This window comes from Dermochelys coriacea, chromosome 5 (assembly GCF_009764565.3).
Source record: "Dermochelys coriacea isolate rDerCor1 chromosome 5, rDerCor1.pri.v4, whole genome shotgun sequence".
NCBI classification, from domain to species: Eukaryota; Metazoa; Chordata; order Testudines; family Dermochelyidae; genus Dermochelys; species Dermochelys coriacea.
Genome location: NC_050072.1, coordinates 100456659 through 100481702, shown reverse-complemented (window position 1 = coordinate 100481702; position 25044 = coordinate 100456659). Strand labels below are relative to the sequence as shown.

Genomic DNA, 25044 nt, shown 5'->3' with positions numbered 1-25044 from the left:
GCAATAGTTATTCACCTATAACTGAATAACTTGGAGGTGCTAGCTTGTGTGGGTTAATTGACATGATCAATCCTCCTTCCCAACTATTTCTGAGCCTTCCTAGTGGACTTTGAAATAGTGAAAGAAACTGAGGGGCAGGGCAGGCTCCTTTATATACTCTTTGGGTCTCAACATTTGATGCTGCATTGTCCATAGGCCAAGGCTTTCTAGATGTTTCCAGCAAGTATGTGGCATTGTGAGGTGCATCCCAAGTCTGTGAATCAGTCCCTGCAATAATCTTGAACTACAGTAACTGGAGAGCAAACTGTTTATCTGTCAGTGTCACCAGGGGATTAAGTTGCTCTTCTGAGACTGACCATTTTGGAAGGGGTTGAGAAAGAACGTTTCAGAGTAACTTGGGCAGCAATACAAAAATGTTCTTTGTTTACAAGTAGAAAATTTAATATCCAGGTGGGAAAAGGCAGCAACACATAAAGCAAAAAGAATAGATAATAGTCTGAAATCCTAATATGGGTATTTCTGTTTTTCACATGCCCCAGAATTTGGAGTACCTCAGACTCTTGTGCTCTTGAACTTACATTTCAGAGTCCTGTAGATACCAGTAGAGTTTCCAAGTTCATCTTGGTGTTGGGAGTTGCAGTGGAATGATGGGTTGATGTCAACTGGTGGGCTATGCCGAAACCAAGACAAACTCCCCAGGTGTATTATCCAGGACACAAACAAAGTCAGGATAGTCACAGAATAATTGGATGTTTACCCTCATACTTTTATACCAAAATTGTTCAAATGTGCCATTGCATGCTTTTGATCAGCAAGAAATAGGTGGGCCATTGTATCTCAGGGTCAAGCTGATCCAAACCTAGCAAGTTAATTAAACCATTACTGGAACTCTATCACTGTAAAACAGACTTTTTGCACGATTCTTGTTGAATTAAACATGAGCACTGCAGGGGCATAATATGTGTATCCAGCTAAACGCACAAGGTAAAAGGCTTTCATTGTTTTGCTTGAAACTCTTGCAAGGAATATGAAAATGTTCGCCAACAGCATGAGGAGGTGAAACAAAACCGTGACCATGCAAAGGAAGAATTAAAAAAACTACAACAAACCAAATCTCCCATGACGCAGCAAATCCAAGAAGTTGAAAAGCAATGGAGGAATTTGGATATAAAAATCAAAGAGAAGGTATGTATTTTGGATTCTCGGTTAAAATATTTAGATATTCCATATGTTTAATAAAGCTGAAAATGGAACATGAAGCAATCAGAATATGTTCATTTTTGAATAGTAGAAATAGCATGTTTTTAGAAGGGATTTTAATGAAAGTATGTTTATCCCTCATTTTCCCTGCTCTGTTCTTTGTGCCTCTCCTCCCTAAAAGGAAATTAAATATGGCTATGTGGAGTTACGTACTACTTAGTTCACTTTCCGTGATCCCATTTGGTGCACCACTGCAAAAGCACCATAGGAATAGACACAGCCATATGGTTTTCTTATACTAAAAATCTTTAGGTCAACATATACAGACTTAGTTCCATAAAGTTAGGCAGCTAATTAATTTGGCCTGATTTTCTTTTTTTTCCAGAGGTGCGAAGCACCTGCAGCACTTTCATTTACTTAATTTGGGAACTGTGAGTGATGAGCACCTCCTGAAAATCAGGCCAGTTTAGTTTAGGCAGCTAGCTTTATGCATCCAATTTTGAATATTTTGGCCTTACTGATTTCCTGAGCTGCTACTCCATCTACATTTAACCCTATTCTAAATACCTATATGATAGTAACCAGTCTTCCTCCATGATTCATAATAATATTTATGAATAAAAACCGTTAATTTAGGTAGGTTTTGTGGTATAATATGTTGTTTGAGAGTTTTGGATAGCTGCTATGTATTCATACCATTGGAAAATGTTCGTGAATCCTGAAAGATTTCTATGAATATTTTAGCCCAAGTATCAGATGTACTGTATTCATTATTTGCTATTTGTTCTTTTAAAAAATGGTGAGCAGAGTGCTTTGATTTAAGTCAATCCAATCTAAATCACCAGTTTTAATCACTATTTAAATCGGCAAGCAGGAAACCTTGATTTAAATCATCAGTTTTAATCATTTTAAATTTGTACTTTTTAGTTATTTTCCTAAAGAAAGATTGATTCTCATTAGTTGGTAACTATTGAAATATGTTGATATGCAACTAAATATTGCCTTTGCACTAAAATTGGTGTTTAACTTGCATTTATTCAGATGCTTACTTTTTACATTTTTATGATGTTTGAAAATGGAGTAATGCATTTCTTATTTACAAGGTGATTAATATTTTACTTGTGATTTGTATCAAACTCTATTTGGATGGAAATTCATATTAAATTAAAAATGCTTAAAAACAGCATTTTAATTTTTTTATTAAATAAAAATACCCAAGTGCAGGATACACTAACTTTTTTCTTATCAGAAAATTTATCAAAACATAGTTTTAAATGAAAAACAACTAATTTATTAAACAAAGGCAGTGTTATCTATAGTTAGTGAATTGAACTGATTGTTTCTGGTCACCATGTCCTTCAAGATGATTGAGCTAGTAGATCTCACGCTCTCACACCTAATTTTTATTCATAGTTTGGAAGAGGAAAACAAGCTTTCCAACTTTTTAACTCCCAAATGGTTTCTTAACTTTGAATGAATTAGTAATCCAACTGAACTAGTTGAGTATGCTGAAATGAAGAAAATACTCTCTTTGCACCTGCAGAAGGAGCTGCTGCTGTCAAAAGCTGGTTTGTCACTTCAACAAACTCTGTTTCCAGATGCTTGCTTAACCAGTGACTTTCACGAGTTCAGTGGTTTCACTTTCTTTAAAACTTGGCAACATATTAGGGCTGTCAAGCGATTAAAAAAATTAATCGCATGTGATTAGTTGCACTGTTAAACAATAATAGAATACCATTTATTTAAAATTTTTTGAAGTTTTCTACATTTTCAAATATATTGATTTCAATTACAACACAGAATACAGTACTCGCTTTATATTTATTTTTGATTACAAGTATTTGCACTGTAGTAAAACAAAAGAAATAGTACTTTTCAATTCACCTAATAGAAGTACTGTAGTGAAATCTCATTATCATGAAAGTTGAACTTACAAATGTAGAATTGTTTAAAAAAAAATTGCAGTAAAAATACAACAATGTAAGGTTTTAGAATCTGCAAGTCCACTCAGTCCTACATCTTGTTCAGCCAATCGCTCAGACAAATATTTACATTTACATTTGCAGAAGATAATGCTGCCTGCTTCTTGTTCACAAGATCACCTGAAAGCGAGAACAGGCATTCTCATGGCACAGTTGTATCCAGCGTCGGAAGATATTTACATGCCAGATGCGCTAAAGATTCATATGTCCCTTCATGCTGCAACCGTGCCAGGGGACATGCATCCATGCTGATGACAGGTTCTGCTCGATATCAATCCAAAGCAGTACGGACCGATTCATGTTCATTTTCATTATCTGAGACAGATGCCACCATCAGAAGGTTGATTTTCTCTCTTGGTGGTTTTGTGTTCTGTAGTTTCTGCATTGGAGTGTTGCTCTTTTAAGACTTCTGAAAGCATGCTCCACATCTCGTCCCTCTCAGATTTTGGAAGGCACTTCAGATTCTTAAACCTTATGTTGAGTGCTGTAGCTATTTTTAGAAATCTCACATTGGTACTTTCTTTGCGTTTTGTGAAATCTGCAGTGAAAGTGTTCTTAAAAGGAACAATATGTGGTGGGTCATCATCCAAGACTGCTATGAACATGAAATATATGGCAGAATGTGAGTAAAACAGCAGGGGGCATACAATTCTCCTCCTAGGAGTTCAGTTGCAAATTGAATTAACACTTTTTTTTTTAAATGAGACTCATCAGCATGGAAGCATGTCCTCTGGAATGGTGGCCGAAGCATGAAGGGACGCACAGATGTTAGTATATCTGACATGTAAATACCTTGCAATGACGGCTAAAAAAGTGCTATGCAAATGCCTGTTCTCACTTTCTGGTGACATTGTAAATAAGAGGGCAGCATTATCTCCTGTAAATGGAAATAGACTTGTTTGTCTTAGCGATTGGGTGAATAAGAAGTAGGACTGGGTGGACTTGTAGGCTTTAAAGTTTAAAATCTAAAAAAAAAAATCTACATTTGTAAGTTGCACTTTCACGACAAAGCGATTGCACTACAGTACTTGCATGAGGTTAATTGAAAAATACTATTTATTTTGTTTATCATTTTTACAGTGCAATCATTTTATTTGTAATCGAAAATATACACTTTGGTTTCAGTTACAACACAGAATACAATATATACTAAAATATAGACAAACATCTAAAATATTTAATAAATTTCACTTGGTATTCTGTTATTTAACAGTATGATTAAGACTGCGATTAATAGCAATTTTTTTGAGTTAATTGCGATTAATTCACAGCCCTATAACAAATATACTGCTTAATATTTTTTGTATTTAATGTAAATGATTTTAATAGATTATAGTAAGTTTAGGCTTTAACATAAACTGTCAGTTTTAAATTTAATTTTAAATAGGTTTATTTTAAAAACAATATGTAGTTAATTTAAATCCAAAAACCCAATTTAAATAAAGTCTGATTTAAAAAAAAAACAACTTTTTTTTTTTTTAATCCACTGTGAAGGCGCGTCATTCAATCAAGTTGTAAAAACAATACTAATGGTTTAGTTCACCAATCACACAACTGGCCAGGGATGGAGAGGAGTTGTTTAAGTTGAACGCAAACGTTGGCACAAGAACAAATGGATATAAGTTGGCCATAGAGTTCAGACTTGAATTTAGACAAAGATTTCTAACCATAAGAGGAGTGAAGTTCTGGGACAGCCTTCCAAGAGGAGCAGTGAGGGCAAAATACCCAACTGGTTTCAAGACTGATCTTGATAAGTTTATGGTGGGGATGCCACAATCAGATTGTCTACAATGGGGTTGGTAACCTTTGGCATGTGGCCCATCAGGGTAATCCGCTGGCAGGCCGCAAGGCATTTTGTTTATGTTGACCATCCGCAGGCACACCCTCCCCAAACCCTCCGCAGCTCCTAGTGGCCGCGGTTCTGCGAGAGGCCGTGCTTGCGGACAGTCAATGTAAACAAAACGCCTCATGGCCCGCCAGCAGATTACCCTGATGGGCTGCGTGCCAAAGGTTGCCGACCCCGGTCTACAATACCTGTGGCCCATCTGCAACTGCTAGTAGCCAATATCCCCAATGACAGGAGCTCAGACACTAGAGAGGAAGAACTCTGAGTTACTACAGTGTATTCTTTCCCAAGTGTCTGGCTGGTGGATCTTGTTGACATGCTCAGGGTCCAACTGATCACCATATTTGGGGTCACAAAGGAATTTTTCTCCAGGTCAGAATGCCAGAGACCCTGGGCTTTTTTTTACCTTCCTCTGCACATTGGGGCACAGGTCAATTTGCTGGTTTAAGCTAGATTAAATTGTGGATTTTCTGTAACTTGAAGTCTTTAAATTTAAATAATTATTTGAGGACATCAGTAACTCAACCAGAGGTTTATAGATCTATTACTGGAGTGGGTGGGTGAATTTCAGTGGTCTGCAATGTGCACTAGGTTCATCGGAATAGATGATCATGGTGCTCCCTTCTGGCTTTAGAGTCTGAGTCTGAATAACAAATAGTCAAAGCAAACTGTTTAACGAATAACTGATAAAATGAAAATTATTTGTCCAAATTATTTGATTGCTGATGAATATATTTGAAGAAAATCAGGATCAGGTTGAACAACGATCTTACCACTCCTGCCTGAAGGGACACACACCTGAAGGTGTCTGCCCACATGGGGAAACTTGCAGAATTGGGACCTAAGTTTTTAGCAACTATTATTTGTAAAGAAGTTTAATTTGCTCTACTCTTTTATCATGTGCTTTCTTAAAAAGAAACTCAGTAGTATTCAGTTGGTGGATGTTAATTTAATATATTTAACGTGGAATTTAACACTGCATTTTAATCAGGAACCTTTTATATCATTTGAAATTGGAGATTGTATAAATAATATTGTTTAATGTTTTATCAGTTAGGACCCAGTTTTGCTTTTACTAAAGATAATGTAAGTTTGACCATTGATTTCAATGCGAGCAGAACCTGGCTCAGATCATTATTTGTTTTGCTCTAGCAGATGAAATGGATTGCACTGTGCAATATCACTATTCAGCAGCAAAGGTTTATGCCAAAATTTGATGAGGTATTACCGATGTGATTCTGGGTGTATACTCTCTTTTTATCTTGTTTTTAACAGATAAGTGCGTGCAACCATTTTCTGTTAAAGACTAAGTCTACTGTTAAATTACTTTAAAGATGACTAAAATGTTTTTGCTAAACTAGTCCATTACAAATAGATAAATGGAAGCATGTTTGGATTTTATGCTCCACAATACTGCTCAAAGTTTGTTTGTTGTTTTGGGGGGGAGGAGGTTGATTTTTTTTGTTTTTTGTTTTTTTGCTGTTGTGGTTCAAAAGGTCTTAACTTTTTTTTTTAAACAAATTGCACTATTTTCAGTTTTATTGTAAAAGTATGTGTGTTTCCTTAGAGGGAATTTAACAGCTGGAAGCCTGAGATTAATTTTCATAATGCTGTACAGTCCTCCATGCTTGTTAAATGCAAAGCTGCATTTGCACAGCTTGGTATTATCCTGCTAAGTTTTAATCATTTTCTCATTTTTAATTAATGTTTTACTGAGTTCTAAAGGCGGGAAGGAATTCTGCTGTGAATCACTGTTGCCATAATTCTTAGAAATATAGGGCTGTATTAATGAAAAAGTTATGCTCTGTATGAAAAACACAGGAAAATATATTAAGCATCTTTGTTTTAACTTGTACAGAAAATAAATTCTTCATTATGGGTTATGTGCTATGTAAAAGTGGGAGCCAAAGCTGAGGAGGTGATAGAAATGATAAAAGTGATGGAAAAGGGTCAAACCAGGTGACTGAGCGACATACGTGAATCAGTACATCTGTTTTCTGAAGTCAGATTAACAAATCCAGTCCCTGATCCTATAAACCCTCTTTTGTCTTTATGCAAGTGAGTAGTTCCATTGTGGGATCAGGGCCTGTGTGTGTAAATTAGATAGGTCTGAATTGTACCTGTAGTTCAGCAGTACTCCGTCTGTGTTCCTACCAGCAAAAAAGCAAAGAGGTGGTAGAGGAAATAAATCATTTATCCCAAATGGGAGAGTATTGTTATATTCTAACATTCTAACACTGTGATATTCTAACATTGTTTTACAGTTGATTTTAATTTAGAATTCTGTTATGGTTGGTTTGATTTAATTTACAGTTAATGTATTGTGATGTAATATTGCCTTAAAACAAGATTTTGTGCTGATGTTATTTGGTGTGTCTAAGACTTGTTTTGATGACAGTGCTTTTCAAGATTGAGGTGCACTGTTCTATTTTGGGGAAGAAAGGATTGTCTGGTGGTTAAGGCAACAGACTGGAACCTAGGAAATATGAGTTCTGTGCCTGATTGTGCCATATTCTTTCTGTATGATCTTGGGTAAGTCACTTAGGATAAAATCCTGGTTCCACGAAAGTCAATGGCAAAGATTCCATTGGCTTTAATGGTGCCAGGCATTTACTCTCATTATCTCTGTTTCAGCGCTCCATTTGGAAGGGTGAGGTGGTATTAATGTTTTCCTATTTTAGTGTTATGTTGTGAGGAAAAGTGTGTGTGTGGAGGGGTTATATATTACATTAATGGGGACCACATACATTGAATAATTCCTGATAATCAAATTAAATTCTCATTGTCATAACATCGTTGCAGGATTAGTATTTTGTAAGTAGGTATTGCCATAGAGCTACTGATATTGTTTTACTGATTGTTTGTGCCAGTAGTTCTCTTTTGAGGATTGGTAATTGATTTTCACTCTACCCCCACCCTGCCTTTTCTTGGCATGTGAAAACTGAGCATGCTCTTTGATTTGTTGCCAGAGAATGTTCACTGGCATCAATAGCAAAAGATGTGGGGACAGCAACTAAAGTGTTTGTACAATCATGGGAAGACTATGCTCACATTCTTTTTTGCTTTATGTTAAAGAATCAACCAGTTTAATAGTACATGCTAACACAGGCTACTTCACATGGCTGTCATCTCCCAAAATAAGTCAGAGAAACTGCACACTTTCTTAAAGATTAAAAACACTTCACTATATCAATATAGCATATCTAACTTTTTTGAATTTCCTTTTAATTACAAACTTCAGATGAACAATCTACATATAGAAAACATTATTTCATAATTGGAATAAAAAGATTGACACTTATTTTTGTTATGGAAAACAATATAAATCAATACCTTTTGGTCCAAGAACTGTGTGATTTTCTGTTTATCCTCAGTTTGGCAATGGGTGGAAGCAGTCCAACTTTAAAGTTCTATTTCAAATTTGGACATGTTATGACCAGTTGTGTAGTGGGATTTTCTTCAGGCCATTTGTGCCAGACATCAGAATTAAACATCTACAAGCCTGACTGTTTCCCTGAGATATCGATGTGCATGCCCATGTCTGTGTCCCCACTGCTCCACCCAGGCCTGCAAAACGCCCTCTGTAGTATTGGGCATCTCTGGTTGGAAGGAGGCAAGTCTGAAAGCAAATCTGTAGGAAAATTAATGCATCTGATATTCCATTAACTTTTCTGAGGTTCTTTTCTGGCTAAGAACCCCCTTCTAAGGGGGTGATAAGGAAGGTGAAGTTATGGGAAGGATCAGGGACTGGAGAGCTGGAATGAAAGCAGATGGTCTATGCATGGGATGACCCTGTGCCTTAGATGGAATTGCAGGATCTGAAGGAATAAAATCCTGCTCATTTTTCAAGTTAGAAGAAAGCCTTCCCCCTTGAACAGTTGGGGAAAATTCTCTGAGGGGAACCTTGCTGAGTCTTCCTTCCCTGGGGGAGCTTCAAAGGGGTTTACACAGGAGGCAGCTGTTTGGCCCTATTTTAAAAAACAATTTTTGGTTTAATACAAAAATATATTTCTTCTGAGTCATAAAAAATGAAAGGCAGATTAAAAAAAAGTTGTTTGTTCACATATATAAAATATGAATGTAAATCAAATGTACATATGATTTAACAATGTCTGTCATAATCTAGTTAGAATTAATTTTCCAGTTGATATCAAGTGTCCCTGTGCTGACATTTAAAATGTGGCGGGTTTGGGATTTTTTTTTTTTTAAGTCTTGCAGCTGACCGTTTCCTACGAGAGAGATTTCTCTCTAGAATGCCTACCTGAGGTTTTTTTTGGGGTGGGGAGAAAGAGGATTACAACATCAATATTTTTGATACTGTAATAAGCCCTGATTCTGCAAATGACTGTGTGTAGGTGCTTCGGTCCACATGTGTACAGTCAGATGCAGGATTGGGGTCTTAAATTAGTACTAATAATCTTCTCTTTGTCTGAATACCGGGATTTAGGTCTAGGGAAAAACACAGTATGACTTTTTAAGACACTTTCTTGCATATCTAACTCCACATAAGATTCTGTCTTTATCCCTGCTTTAAAAATGGTAGCTTTTGTAGTTGATAGGTTGGGGTTCTTTGGTATTTTTTTTATTGCAGCGGACTATGGTTTTTCAATAAAGATTCTATCATCTGTAGTACTCCCTGTACTGTACTGCATCTATATCCTGCACATCTTTGCAAGCTGCAATCCCTGAGAGTGAGGTGGGGTGTGGCGCCAATGTCCCTCCCTTATCTCCTCTCCATTCTCTCTCCATCCACCTGTGAGAAGAAAGTGGGTGTGGCATGGCAGCTCTGTAACCTGTTCCCTGACTGACATGCTATCTGTCATGTTTGTAACTAGTTCAGGGCCACAAGTTTTAGTTTTTCCATGTGACAGCCAGGTAGAGAGATCTGTTTAAAAATTTAGCCCCAAAAGTCATTTTTCTGGTCATTTATCTTGTAGTGCAAGGGTCTGCACTGAAGGGTCTAATTTAAGTGCTGTTGTCTTTACGGTTTCCAGTTGCACTATTCTGAAGTTGATGGAATCTATTTTCCCCATCCATAATGGCTATTGCCGCACGTACATTTTGGAAACAGGCATTACATTTTGGCAGGTTTTCTTTTATTTAGTCTGCTTTTCAGCAGGAGCAGAAACAGTAATTGCTTCACAGTAAGATGGTAGATCCTTCATCTCAGCAGTGGGCAATTTCACATGAAATCTTAATAGCTGTTTTTTTTCTTAATCTTTGGCATTGTAGGATTGGCTGAAGTATTAAATATTGTCTTAAAAATAAATAAGTTATTGGTAAGATTTAACTCTAAGTTTGCTAGATACCACTTGCTGAGGGAGCCAAGTAGAAATGTATCTCCCTGTTGTGATTTGGCTCTGTGCCACCAATACAGTATTTTTAAACTCCATCCATATGCAGCCATACAGTACTTTCAGTTCATTCATGATAATAGCAAGCAGATATTGTATTCCTCTAGTTCTTTAGAGAAATTGCGCTTGTCTGTAAAATATTGATGATGAATCCTTAATGTTTTTGATACCTCTGTCAGAATTTAGAGTTCAGTAGAACACAGAGGGGTGAGAAACTTATTTTGTGTGACCATATATAAAATGCATTAAAACAAGACACAGCCCATCTCATTCTCCTCCTACTTTTTGTGCATCTTTCCCTAACTACAACCAAAAATACTATACCTTAGGTACTTCTCTTCTTCCTGATTCCCTCTTCCTTTCAAAACTGGACACTCCTTCTGATTGTGTTTCCCGATTTTTCTAAATTCTGGATCCATTGCCACCCCTCCAGGTTCTTTCTGATCCCAGTGTGCTGATGCTCGCTACCATCCTGAATTTGTCAGGTCTTCCTTCTGGCAAAAGAATGCTGAATTGTTCTTCCCTCTTTGTATTGGTTTGAGTTTCACCAAACAGTTGCCAAAGGAGTTTTTCATCACTTCCCCTACACGCCAGATTTCCCCCCCACGCCCCTCCCCCTCAAGCTCTGGTGGCTCAGGGAGATAGGGATTACAGATGAATCCTTGTGTGTCAGTGCAATATACTTACAGTAGACAGTGATGCTGTCACATAGGTGCTATTATTAATTCACAAGTTCAGGTATCCAAACTATATCTTTCTTTAGCTGTTTTACTTAACACACTCTTTTAAAGGGGCACCATAGTATAAAAAAATCTACTGTTGCATCTGAAAACTTTTTAGCAACTGTTGTGCAAGTAACTCTTTAGATTATCGTCATTTACTAAGTGCAATTACTGATTGTTTAAAAAGTAGAAGAGATATTTTTCTAGGTTTTTTTTCCCTGTTTACTCTGTGAGTTAGAAAGTACTTTGAGTCTGATCCAAAGCCTTGAAGTCACTGGAAAGACTCATGGAATTCAAGACACTCATTGAGATCAATGGAGTTCATGCCCCTTTGAGGGTAGTCGTTTTCACTGTTTCCCCTGTATAGTCAATCACTTCCCTCTCTTGTCTGCATGGGTATTGAATACAGTTGGAGGGGAGTGTTGGACACATTTTTTAAAATTAATAAGTAGGAAAATGTGATTTAAAATAACAAAATTTGCCAGAAGGACTCAGATATGTACAGTACCTGAAATTACTTTAGTATATTTTTTTTTAAAAAAAAACCCTCATTAAATCTCAGATTGGTGGGGTCCCTTTTAAATGCCTCTTTAAAAAAAGAAAGATTTACTAAGCCAAAATGTGGCCTGGCTAGCATGGCAGTGGAGGGGTTTAAGAGGATGCAAGTTGCCTCCTTATGGCCCCTCACTAGTTACCCACATGACAGATAGCATCTCAGTCAGGGAACAGGTTACAGAGCTGCCATGCCACACACTCTTTCTTTTCACAGGTGGATGGAAGGAGAGAGAATCGAGTGGGGGAGGGGGAGAACATTGGCTCAACACCCCTTCTCTCTCTCAAGCATGTAAGCTTGCATAGATGTGCAGGATATAGATCATAGAATCATAGAATATCAGGGTTGGAAGGGACCCCAGAAGGTCATCTAGTCCAACCCCCTGCTCAAAGCAGGACCAAGTCCCAGTTAAATCATCCTAGCCAGGGCTTTGTCAAGCCTGACCTTAAAAACCTCTAAGGAAGGAGATTCTACCACCTCCCTAGGTAACGCATTCCAGTGTTTCACCACCCTCTTAGTGAAAAAGCTTTTCCTAATATCCAATCTAAACCTCCCCCATTGCAACTTGAGACCATTACTCCTCGTTCTGTCATCTGCTACCATTGAGAACAGTCTAGATCCTTCCTCTTTGAAACCCCCTTTCAGGTAGTTGAAAGCAGCTATCAAATCCCCCCTCATTCTTCTCTTCTGCAGACTAAACAATCCCAGCTCCCTCAGCCTCTCCTCATAAGTCATGTGCTCTAGACCCCTAATCATTTTCGTTGCCACCCCTAATCATTTTCGTTGCAGTACAGTTTAATCTCTTCCTTGAGCTTCAGAGGACCTGGGAGAGAGACTTATGCCCTGAGTCCCAGACTGTCTCCTGGGTTGCTCTTGGGACAATGCAACAATACACTGCCACTTACTCTGGAATTGTTGTAAAGTCACAGTTGAGCACTAAGACAGTTAGATCTTCCTTGGGAAAGTTGTTTTGGAGAAGGAGGCTACCTTTTAAAATATAAAACTCTAAAAGTAATTTTTATTTACAATCCTTAAAGAGCATTGTGATTTTAATTTCAGAATTATGTTGAGCCTGCCTTTATTGGCAAGTATATCCAAATGCGCAGCTCTATAGCTGCTGATGTTACACTGTAGCTCCTAAACCACTTGCAATTATAAGTTCTGTACAAATTATAGACAATATAAATGTGTAAACATCGCTAGATTAATTACAATGAAATAAAACAACTGTTGGTGTCTAGAAACAATTTTCTTCTGATGAATGTGCAGCTTTTGTCAAAAATAAATTCTATGGTATGTGAATATTTGGTGCTCCAAACTGCATGTCCTTCCAAAGTCTGATTTTTGCATATTTGTTATCATTTAAAAAAGTTATATATAAAATAATTATGGCTGATTTCTTGCTTTTTTTCATTTAATTTCATTGTACTCAGGCTGCTGAAATCAAAGACACTTCTCAAAGATGTAAACAAAAACAAGATGCAGTGGAGAAGAAAGACAAACAAGTAAGAGAACCTTAATATGTGTGGGGGTTTTTTATGCTTATTTGTTGGTGCTGTGGAGCATTGATATAATACTAAATGCATCACATGAAGTGTTCAGGGAAATATTGTGGAATTGTCATGGCTGAGTCACTGTTTGGATTCCATCAGTGACACCCATATTTCAGCTGCTCATGGTGGAAAGTTGAACTGGAGATGAAATGTAGTATTGCAAGCTGTCTGCAACCTCCACTCCTCCAGGGACCCACGGCTGGTTGGTACAGCCCCTCCAAAGTGTACAGAGGCAAATTTGGAGGCAACAGGGACAAAGTACCCAGGAGAGGCAGTGAATCACTGTATCTCCCAATACCGTCTGCACTCAGACTTGCTGAGTTCCTTAAAGTTGCTATCCTCGAGGAAAATGAAGTTTATCAGTAGAACAGAGCACTATCATGGAACAGCTGTCTTCTCAAGTTAGATGTAGTGTTTTTTTAAGGTTTCAGAGTAGCAGCCGTGTTAGTCTGTATTCGCAAAAAGAAAAGGAGTACTTGTGGCACCTTAGAGACTAAATTTGTTAGTCTCTAAGGTGCCACAAGTACTCCTTTTCTTTTTGTTTTTATAAGGAATTTACTTTTTGTATACAATATGCATATTACAAGTTTTTGCTTTTGTTGAATACTTTTGCTACTTGAGAATGTTTTCTGGTGCTCACTTACTCTTATCCACTGTACCCTAGTGCCTTAAGTCTAACCAGATAAAAAACAGAATAGTTGCTTGTGTTAGCTAATCGGGGGGCTTCTATATGTACACCATTTAAAAAACATTAAATGCAAAAAGCTGTTAATGCAACATTAAGGCTCCATAGCTAAGTACTCAGTCAATACATATGAAAATTAAACATCACGGGGAGAGTTCAAGTTGCATAGTCCTTTTTGTTACGTTGAATTTATTCAATCCTGTACTAATTCTCAAACTATCCAGTAGCATGCAACTTTTACTATAATTTTAGATAAACATATATATCTAAGAATCTGTAATAATGTGTTTAAAGATTGGGATTGTAACACATTTGTTCTTTAAAACTCTGGCACAGATTCTGGCCATTTTACATAAAGGCATCAATTTGAGTTGTTAGGTGGGTTTCTGAGCAAGGATGAGATCTTATATTTTTAAACCCGCTTGACTACATCAACATTTCAATATCTGTTACAACAATCTTTTTTTAATCGTCTGCCTTTTGTTGTATATGCAAAAATTTGTAAATGCTATTCTGGGAAAATATTTGTATTTCTCTTAGATTGAAGAAATTCAGCAAGTTTTGAGAATGAAAAGAGATGAAGAAATGGATCGACAGAAGAGAATACACAACGCTCGTAAGATGATAGAGGACTGGCAGAATGAGCTCAACAGTACAGGAAACTCTGAGAATCTTCAACCACAAATTGATTCTATTAACAATGAGCTGAGACAGTTGCAAGAAGAAAAGGCAAATATTGATGGTGAAATGACTGATCTGCGAAGAGAGAGAGAGAACCTAGAGAGGGAAAAGAAAAGTGAGATTGCTTGATTCTTTCCCTACTATGGTTACTACATGCAATTCTTTGTGTTTAAGTGTCTTAACTGAGACACTAAATCATTTCAAACCTCAATAATCGTATTTTTGTACATCTCTATATTGCTTTCATCCTTTCAAGGCCTGTAAAAGTGACAGGGATAGCTGGTTGTTGAAGGGACACCATCAACTTGAAAACTAGTCTTTCAAAAAATGATTGCACGTAGTTTCAATAAATCAGCTCCTCACAGATGCTGCCAGTTTGTATGTTTTTCCAATTGAATTTTTTAATTTAAATTATTTTTTCTCTTACTATGTGAAAGCCCCATACAAACGAAAGGAAAACTGATAGACTGTACAGGAAGAATGCTGAAACTGACTTTTCAGTCTTCTCAAATGCATAAAGTAAACAAAATACAGACTGAAAAGGAGTACTTGTGGCACCTTAGAGACTAACAAATTTATTAGAGCATAAGCTTTCGTGAGCTACAGCTCACTTCATCGGATGCATTTGGTGGAAAAAACAGAGTAGAGATTTATATACACACACACAGAGAACATGAAACAATGGGTTTATCATACACACTGTAAGGAGAGTGATCACTTAAGATAAGCCATCACCAACAGCAGGGGGGGGAAGGAGGAAAACCTTTCATGGTGACAAGCAGGTAGGCTAATTCCAGCAGTTAACAAGAATATCAGAGGAACAGTGGGGGGTGGGGTGGGAGGGAGAAATACCATGGGGAAATAGTTTTACTTTGTGTAATGACTCATCCATTCCCAGTCTCTATTCAAGCCTAAGTTAATTGTATCCAGTTTGCAAATTAATTCCAATTTTGGATACAATTAACTTAGGCTTGAATAGAGACTGGGAATAGAGACTGGGAATGGATGAGTCATTACACAAAGTAAAACTATTTCCCCATGGTATTTCTCCCTCCCACCCCACCCCCCACTGTTCCTCTGATATTCTTGTTAACTGCTGGAATTAGCCTACCTGCTTGTCACCATGAAAGGTTTTCCTCCTTCCCCCCCCTGCTGTTGGTGATGGCTTATCTTAAGTGATCACTCTCCTTACAGTGTGTATGATAAACCCATTGTTTCATGTTCTCTGTGTGTGTGTATATAAATCTCTACTCTGTTTTTTCCACCAAATGCATCCGATGAAGTGAGCTGTAGCTCACGAAAGCTTATGCTCTAATAAATTTGTTAGTCTCTAAGGTGCCACAAGTACTCCTTTTCTTTTTGAGAATACAGACTAACACGGCTGCTACTCTGAAACCTGAAAATACAGACTGGTTTTTCTTTATTACAGTAATTGTTAGATGTTACTTGTAACATTAAGTAAAAGAAAAAAACTTCAGACAGAAATGGTCATTTTATTAAATTGATGGTATTTATTTAAACTAGAAGAATTAAATGTGGCAAGGTGCCAAGATGCTATGTGTAAAATGGCAATATCTTAGTGACTGTTTCTCCTTTTGCCTTTGTTAGATGAACTTGGAGACCAGTCTTTTTTATCCTTAATGAATTACACTACATTTTTTTATATCAGCCTGCCCTTTTGTGTTAGTTCTGTCTTGATGTAACTTGAGAGCTAGAATTAAAATTTATCTTTTTAGAGCTCTTTTTGATTAACTTGCTTCCACACTTTTTTTTTGGTCTGTATGGCCCCAACCTCTACCTAGGGAGGTTGTAGAATCTCCTTCCTTAGAGGTTTTTAAGGTCAGGCTTGACAAAGCCCTGGCTAGGATGATTTAACTGGGACTTGGTCCTGCTTTGAGCAGGGGGTTGGACTAGATGACCTTCTGGGGTCCCTTCCAACCCTGATATTCTATGATTCTATGATTCTAACACTATAGTATCTGAACACCTCTCACATACTGCAAGGATAAATCCATAAATACCCCAATGGAGAACTGAGGCACAGAGAGACTGATTGTCCTGCTTAGTGAGATATAGAAAAACAGGAAATTGAACCTTGTCTTCTGATTCCCAGTCCAGTGTCTTAAGCACAAGACTATTCTCCTTCCCCACTGTTGGAGGAATGTAGATTGGAAACATTCTGTGTGTTCCCGAAAGATTTTGTAGTATTTTTTTCTTAGTATCATGTGGGAACCTCAAGGTCCCTCCCAAAAGGGGATGACATGAAGAATGCTACTTTTGGTGTGTCTTCAGAGGGAGAATGAGTTCTCCCTTTCTTCTCTTGGGTGGAAGAATCCTCCCGCACCATTCTTGCATTACAGCAACATTCTTCTGTTGTCACCAAATAAATAACAAATAGAAAAATACTCTGAAATAGAAGTTTATCACCCAATGCCCTACAAGTATAAAATTTCCTCCTCCCTTTTTCGAGTAGTGGTGTAGGTTTGTGTGTTTGTGTGTTTTAAGATAGTGTCAGTCCAGAATTTTTGGCTATATTTGGCAATTGTTGGCTTGAATATCTCTGCACCTAGAATAGGCCCATTGCAAAAATTAGTTTGAATATTAATAATTATACCTGAACATTGTTAATCTCTGTTTTGAAGTACATTTCTGTTTGTTTCACATAGCTCTTGGATTTAAAATTTTAATGGAGAACATCCTTTAGAATAGATGGGATTCTGTTCATAAATGTATGAAAATAAGAAACGATCTTTCCTAACCATAATACTGTAGCACTATAGTTATTAAATATTAGAAATCTTTAGTTGTGATGTGTAGACATGATTTAATATAACTTTCTTAAACAAAATTACAGGAGTAACTGATCACATTGTACAGTTTAACAATATGATGAATCTGAAGGAAGATAAGCTCAGAGGGAGATACCGAGATACATACAATGCTCTTCTGTGGCTAAGGGAGAACAAAGATCAATTTAAAAGAAGTGTCTGTGAACCCATGATGCTTGCGGTAAGAAAATTCGCTTGAGTATAATACTAATTAGTGGCTAATAGTGTGTCTTAAAAAAATTAAATTCTAGATTGGTGGTTATTTCTATTATAAACCTAAAATCTAGAGGCTCCCTACCTTATCTACTGTTTTACAATGAATTAGCAAACTGGAGTACATGTAAATCAGTGTCTATAGCTGGTTAAGATGTGTAATTTATCTCATGCAAGTAATGTGACAAGTGTGAAAGTTTTACAAGACTCCTTTGTACCTTCGGTATGTTGTTACATGGATGAACACAGTGTGCTTTCAGCCATCCAACATATAGGTTTCCAATGGAACTGCCCTTCTTCAAAGTGGCCTCTACACATTCCAACTGGTGAGATGCATCCCTCTTGTATTCCTCTGAAATTTGGGAATCTTCTAAGAAGGCAGTGGTGGTTGGGATTAAATGCGAGCCTTCTCATAGTTCTGAATATTCAGAGCAGAAGTTGTAAGAGGACTTTTGCTCCCCCACCTGCTTCAGTTGCTTCTTTTCCACATCTAGCTGCAGGCATAGAGGCGTTCAGTTTGTGCTCAGTCCTGGTTTGTTTCTTGGCCATACTTTCCTATTATTACCAATAGTTGTCAGTAATGTTCATTTTATATAGTTTAAGGTACTCAGGAGTCAGTAACTAAGTTTAACTAATCCTTCTAAACTTGCTGCTTCATGCTGGTTTTGGAAATGCCAGAAATGATTTTGTATTATCAGAATCCAATATTATTTTTGCCCTTTTCAAGATCATTCGCTCCTGCTGGATATAGTACTGTCAGGTCAAGTGAATCAAGAACATATCTTGATCTAAGGGCCGTTACCTTTTTCCTTCAAGGCTAGTTATTCTTCACAACGTCCATGAACATCTGAATCTTTTTTCCCTAATCTGTACTGTACAATATAACGCTGTTTCTTTGAGGATTTTAGGAACATCTGAAACTTTTAGATTTATTAAAACTGGCTCACCAATTCTGAAATCGCTGGTGGAAACAATCCAACTCTGGTCAACTGCCACTCTATTTAATAGAGTTGTATAGTAGTGTGTGTGCATTTTCTCAAACATATCTTGATCCTTTTACAGCTAATATAATTTTAGTGTATTGATATGTTCCTAGTATTACCATATTTTACCAGGGTACAAAAAACTTTTCTTCATCTTAAACAATGGATTTGTTTTGTCTGAGAATTCTTTTGAGAAAACCAGATTAATTTCTAGTAATTCCAAATCCTCTGTCTCCTCACAGGGCCTTGGGTTTCTATATTTATGTTTAGATGTGCTCACTGGCCTACTAGTGAAATCAATGAGAACTGCATGTGAATATCTTAAAGATGAATCTGGAGTTTTCTGATATTTCTACCTTTCCTTAGAGCAAAGTATTGCCTTTGTTTTCCTAAACGTTGGCTTGGATATTACTGTCTTAAGTTAGTTATTGTTTTTAATGTGTTTTATTTTTATAATTATATTACATCACTCTTCATGATTTTCCTTTGTCTTTTATCTGAGCAGATAAACATGAAAGACAATAGACATGCTAAATATATTGAAAATCACATTTCAGCAAATGACATGAGGGCCTTTGTTTTTGAAAGTCAAGAAGACATGGAAATATTTCTTCGGGAGGCAAGTACTCAGTCATATAACATGTTAAAAATGTAGCTTAAAATAAATAATATTGATGCAAGAACCCTCCAGTTTAGAGCCTACCTATTATGACCACTAAGTAATTTATGCACTATGTAATAATACATTTGCTAGGTAAGATCAGTTTTTTTTTGTAAACAGTACTGAGACCACAGATATGCAGACTCCCGCCTGATTTTTCTCTTGCGTAATTTAAATAAAAGAGCAAGATTTTTCAAAAGACAGAGAGGAGGATTTTTTGCTCTTGCATCCCTATGCATCCAACTCATACCTGGCTCAGCTACTTGCGTAGAACAGTGGGCTCTGAATTTGACTATCAGTGACTGCTGCTGATTTGACTAATGTATTTTCTGAAAAGCTTTTCCTGCATGGTAGTAGTTAGGTAGTCTGTGGAGAACTCAGCCGGTTGAGGCACCACAGTTGTGGGCTTTTGTGGATGCTTGCATATGTTTTTAGTGGTTTGTGTTCCTTTCATGTTTGTGTTGAGACTCCTTTTTTAATGGATATATCAGCTTGTCTAGTAAATCGAAATTGAAAATGTATATATTTAAGGAATTGGTAAAAAGATCAGTTAAACATCTGTAGGGGTTAGTTCACATATCTATATTACATATTTATCAGCTGCAGATGCAGAAAGGATCTTTTCTACAGTAACTCATTTCTGTCCAGGATTTTGAAGATCACCAACGCAACATTGCTAAGGAGATTGATCATTAATGGGGGAAAAAACATAAGGAGGACTTTTTCTCTCTTCTCTTCTCTCTTCTCTTCTCTTCTCCTTTAGCGGCTAACTGACCACGGTTTTCTGCTAACTGAAGTAGAGAAAAGGAAAAAGCCTTAATGGATGTAAATAACTTTGGTTATCATGTGTGATCAGAATAATTTCAAATGCATCGTTGGGAGATTAAATCAATTTAAAGGAAATGTTTGCTTCTATAAAATGCATCTTTTTTCATACATTAGTATCATTTTAACTTACTGACTATCTTGTTTGGTGTAACATTTAGGTGCGTGACCATCAGAAATTAAAAGTTAATGCTGTATGTGCACCCGCTGAGTCATGTGCTGAAAATAGACCTTCAAGATCAGTTGAAGAGTTGCAGTAAGCAATAAAATACTTAACCTTAAAACTATTGTCAACATTGAATGTTTTGGTCTCAGTGCAAAATGATGTAGCTGTGCACCATGCCTTTTTTTTTTTTTTTGGCAAATCAAACTCTTACCTTAAGATGTAATGTTGTTGTTTTTTTTTCTTTCTGAATATTTGTGCTAACTTGTCATAAACAAAACTGGCTAAAGATCTACTTGTGATTTTCACCTTTTCTCTTCCTCAGCCAATATGGTGTTTTCTCTTATTTACGAGAGTTATTTGATGCTCCTCATCCTGTGATGAGTTACCTTTGTTCCCAGTATCGTGTTCATGATGTCCCTGTGGGAACTGAGAAGACCAGAAGCATGATTGAAAGGGTGAGAGGTGCTAAATAACATGAGTAGGACTATGATTTTCTTAAGACCATATTTAGGAAAGTTGCTGCAAAGTCAACATGAAAAAAGTTGTAATGGGTGTTATTTTGGGTACAAATAAAACTTACTTAATGGGGAGAAAACCAAGAATAATAGCTTACATTGAGTAGATTTTAACACATTGGAGCAAACTATTGGTTGCAATGCTTCACAGGAAGTTAAATGTTCATCTTACCCTAGTAATGCACTAATCAAATCTCTAAAACTCAGAGGTTTATTATGGTAAAAAGTAAACTATGAATCTGTTTTGTAGTAACCAAGTAAGCTTTTTGGGTGGCCAGGCCTGAAAGTTTCTGGGTACTTTTAAAGTAAAATAAATTACAAACAGTTACTAGCTTTCCAAATTTTAAAATAAATGTTTTCATTTTGGAGCTAGGAAATCTCATGACCCTACTTGAAACAGTGAACTATTGAGAGCAGTAATTGAAAGGTACTTTCTGCTTGAAATGTCTTGTATCTAATATAATCTTGTAACCTCCTCACTGTGTTGTTTGTTTGTATAAAGGAAATACAGAAAATTTAGAAAAAAGAAAAGGAGTACTTGTGGCACCTTAGAGACTAACAAATTTATTTGAGCATAAGCTTTCGTGAGCATCCGATGAAGTGAGCTGTAGCTCACGAAAGCTTATGCTCAAATAAATTTGTTAGTCTCTAAGGTGCCACAAGTCCTCCTTTTCTTTTTGCGAATACAGACTAACATGGCTGCTACTCTGAAACCTGTCAGAAAATTTAGACTTGTTTTAAATGGACTTACAGAAAGAGTCACCTTCCTGGGAAGCCTGCGTGTGTGCTTGCTCTCTCTCCTCTCCCCATGCCTCAGACAGTGCTGAATTATGCATTTAAGATTTGCACTTGTAACCGTAATAAGAAATACGCCCTTCAGGACCAGTAGTTCTGTTTGTGGTGAGCAGTTGCTTTTCACCTTGTACAGAGAATGGGATCCCAGTGTGAAAAATTGCTTTTTCTTCTGGGGTATGGTTGGAAATTCACATTTTCTAAGGGAGCCTGTTCTCCTCAATAGGGAGAAAGGGAAAATTAATGCTCATTCAAGGAATAAGGTCTGAAGGCCGGGAAGCTTGCCCCTTCTTTGTGGGAGAGGGGTTCTCTCTCTCTCTCCATCCTCATATGGTAGGGAGAGAACAGCAGGGTAGATGAGATGGCAGAAAAGAAATTCCCCTCACCTCCTTATTTTGAAGGAGCTATCTACTGGTCTTGAAGCCTATCCTTTTGATGGTGAGGAAAGAGGAGTCACTTGTTATGTATTCAAGATTTGCTGGAGTTCATGCCTATGTCCAAAATGTGTCTTGGGTGCATTAACTGAGGAGAGCTGGCAGCTGCTCCTCAACTCTGCTGGGAATCGTGCTTCCTATGTGAGAAATGACACTTCTCCACATATCCTCTTTTGGGCAAGGTTATTTGATCTCTCCCCCATCACCACAGGCAATGGGAAGGGAAGACAGCAGGCTGCTTGCACTTACTGGAAGGTGAAAGAAGTCCAAAAAACTTTTCTCCTTTTTCTGGCAACTCATCCTATGGGCACAGATGAAGAGGAACCCCCAGTTCACCAACCTAATGTGTTCATGATGTATCTGGGGTAGAACAGCAGTATTAAAATATCTATGAAGGGAATGCTGTCAAGTATTAAGTGGGTCGTTCCCCCCCCCACCCCACCCCCGCCCTCGATAAGGAACTATCACACTCCCAATTCAGTACTCATGGTGAGAGAATCCCACCAGTTCCAATTTGCCTACTGATCATGTGATAGGCTATTTATTCTGAAACAAAAGCTCCTTTTGCAGCACTTACCTAATATTTGATACCATTTGAAATCATAAATGAAACTTTCTGTAGCCCAGAACAGGAGCTAATAACTTTTCTACTGTGGTTGTACAAACATGAAATTTCAAACATTAATAATTTTAAACCTTTTCCTTCACTTAAACTTCTCTTAATTTTCTTTCCTCTGCTGTGTGGGCCACAGTCACGTGAGGTGTTGTGTATTTTATATTGGCTGTTTTGAGTTATTTGGGCACCACAACTGTTGTTTGTTTGTTTTTTTTTCAGTGAAATGTGTGGTATTCCTCATGCTCTCATAATAACTCTAATATTTAATTTTTTTCTGAAACATTGCAAATAAATTAATATTGGGGCTCAGACCAAGCATGGGAAGCTTACTCGTGGACCTGAAGGAGAAAAAATAGTTAGAATGGAATTGCCCTCTCAACTTTAAGGTGAACTGCAAAGCAAAATGAAGACTTAGTTAAACACAGATTTCAGTACTCAGTAACTTCACAGTATCCAGTTTGTGGGGAGAATTCTGTACAGAGATTTTTAATAATTTTCAAATTTCTTGATTCATCATGGTTGATTGAGGATGTCACATAATCCTTCTGAATATTGCAGTACCATGTGTTGTATTGAGGCTTCCCTTATTTCTGATGTTTCCATCTTGAGCATCTTCAGTGAATCATGAAGTACCAGATATCAGGGAAGGTATGAGATTTTAAAAGAATAATGATAAATGATAAATTCCACACCTCCTTTCAGGTGTCTGTTCTTAATCAAAGTCTTAGTTTTGCTTTGGGATTCACCTTAAACGCTAATTCTTTGGAGCACCATAATAGACATTTACATAGCATCTTTCTTCTCCAAAAATCTGAAAGAACTACCTGTATAGTTTTGTGTCTATACAGGAGTCATTCACTCATCACAGAAGTGCAGCAGTTGTTTTACTGTGTATGACAATACAGAATAAGTGTGATATGGTTTTTTTTAATTGCTATTTTAATTCAGTTGGCAAAAACTTCAAATTCAATGATGCAACAAACTTGTTTAATCTCCTTTTTGCAATGGTATGTTCATAAACCAGAAACTTGACCAATTTTAGTATCCCCACTCCAAATCATAATTAGTTTTTTATTTCCTAGTCTGAAAATAATCTTCCTTGTTCAGAATAGATGAGCCTTACATAAGATTTTTGTCAAATGGCTTTGTTTTTCATGTTTAGGTCATACAAGAAACCAAATTTAAGCAAATCTACACAGCAGAAGAAAGGTATTCCGTGAAAGTGTCTGCTTATACAAACCAAACTATTTCTAGTAACGCATCCCTGAGACCAGCGCAGTTTCTCACTGTCACAGTAGATGCAGATGAAAGAAGGCAGTTGGAAAACCAACTAAAGGTAGGCTGTTTTATTTTAGTGTTTAGAAAAAAAATTCTAAAGTACATAGATTGAAATGCTGCCAATTTTTTGTTCAGTAAAACTATTATTTGACCTGGATCTGGTATGATTGTAATGAGAATATTAAAGATTTTTTTGTGCCCCTATTTACTATAGGATATTAATAGACGTTTCGAGTTACGGGATTCTCAATTGCATACGTTATATGAGGGGCAGAAGTATCTGGAACGCAAAGATAATGAGCTGAGACAGCAAAAGAAGGAACATTTGGAGAGAAAAAACAAAAGGAAACAACTGGAATCAAAAATTAGTATGAAACACGATAGGTATGACTTCTGATGAGCCTGTTTGATTGCAAATATTTTCTCTTGTTGAGACGGCATTAAGATGCAGAAATAAGTCTGAAGTATTAACATCAGTTATGATTTTGTATATCTGTGACTAGGGCCATTTCAGTAACAAAATGGAAATAACAAGCAATCCCTAAAATGTGTCTTGGCTACCTCTAGCCCATTGATTCTGACAAGATATAATTTATTCTTAAGAAGTAGTTGGCAGCTGTGCTTCAGAAATGGGGTGGTATAGGTGATACAGAGGCTTGATTCTCCCACCTTTCACTTGTGAAATATAGGTTCATCTGTCATTGAGGTCACCAGTGAGAATATATTTGTTCTCTTAAGCCTGGTCTACACACTTTTTGTATACTGGTGAAACTCTTTCTGATAAAAATGAGGAGGGGGATGATTTTAAAAAAAATAATTATACTGGATGTTATGCCAGTTTAAAGGTACCTTTATACTCTAATAGTTTTATTTATTTTTCCCTTATAGGAATAAGCATACCGATATAAGCACCTTTATACTAGTACACATGCATCTGCACTAGGTGGTTATACACTTTATCTATATAGTTTATAGCAGTACAACCTTTGTGTATAGACAAACCCTTAATCTAGTTTCCCCTGGGTGTTTTGGTCTGTTACCAGATGATCACACAATTTTACAAAAAGAAAAGGAGTACTTGTGGCACCTTAGAGACTAACAAATTTATTTGAGCATAAGCTTTCGTGAGCTACAGCTCACTTCATCGGATGCATTTG

At 36.9% G+C, this 25044-nt stretch overlaps 1 protein-coding gene and 1 long non-coding RNA gene across 5 annotated transcripts in view; one reads left to right on the top strand and one right to left on the bottom strand.

Moving 5' to 3' along the window:
* The window catches only part of SMC5 (structural maintenance of chromosomes 5), a 78835-nt gene that overhangs the window by 23016 nt on the left and 30775 nt on the right, over positions 1-25044 (top strand). For all 4 annotated transcript variants that reach the window (XM_043515162.1, XM_038401888.2, XM_043515164.1 and 1 more), the window contains 9 exons: positions 1024-1185; positions 13091-13162; positions 14436-14691; positions 17431-17585; positions 19106-19219; positions 20248-20342; positions 20575-20707; positions 23772-23945; positions 24102-24271. In XM_043515162.1, the coding sequence (XP_043371097.1) occupies positions 1024-1185; positions 13091-13162; positions 14436-14691; positions 17431-17585; positions 19106-19219; positions 20248-20342; positions 20575-20707; positions 23772-23945; positions 24102-24271 (1331 nt within the window). The remainder of the gene's footprint in view (positions 1-1023; positions 1186-13090; positions 13163-14435; positions 14692-17430; positions 17586-19105; positions 19220-20247; positions 20343-20574; positions 20708-23771; positions 23946-24101; positions 24272-25044) is intronic.
* Positions 14686-17437, bottom strand: LOC122460384. The gene is made up of 3 exons (XR_006281655.1): positions 16546-17437; positions 15983-16368; positions 14686-15111 (listed from the first exon to the last, which is right to left on the bottom strand). It is a non-coding gene; the product is annotated as an uncharacterized LOC122460384 (long non-coding RNA).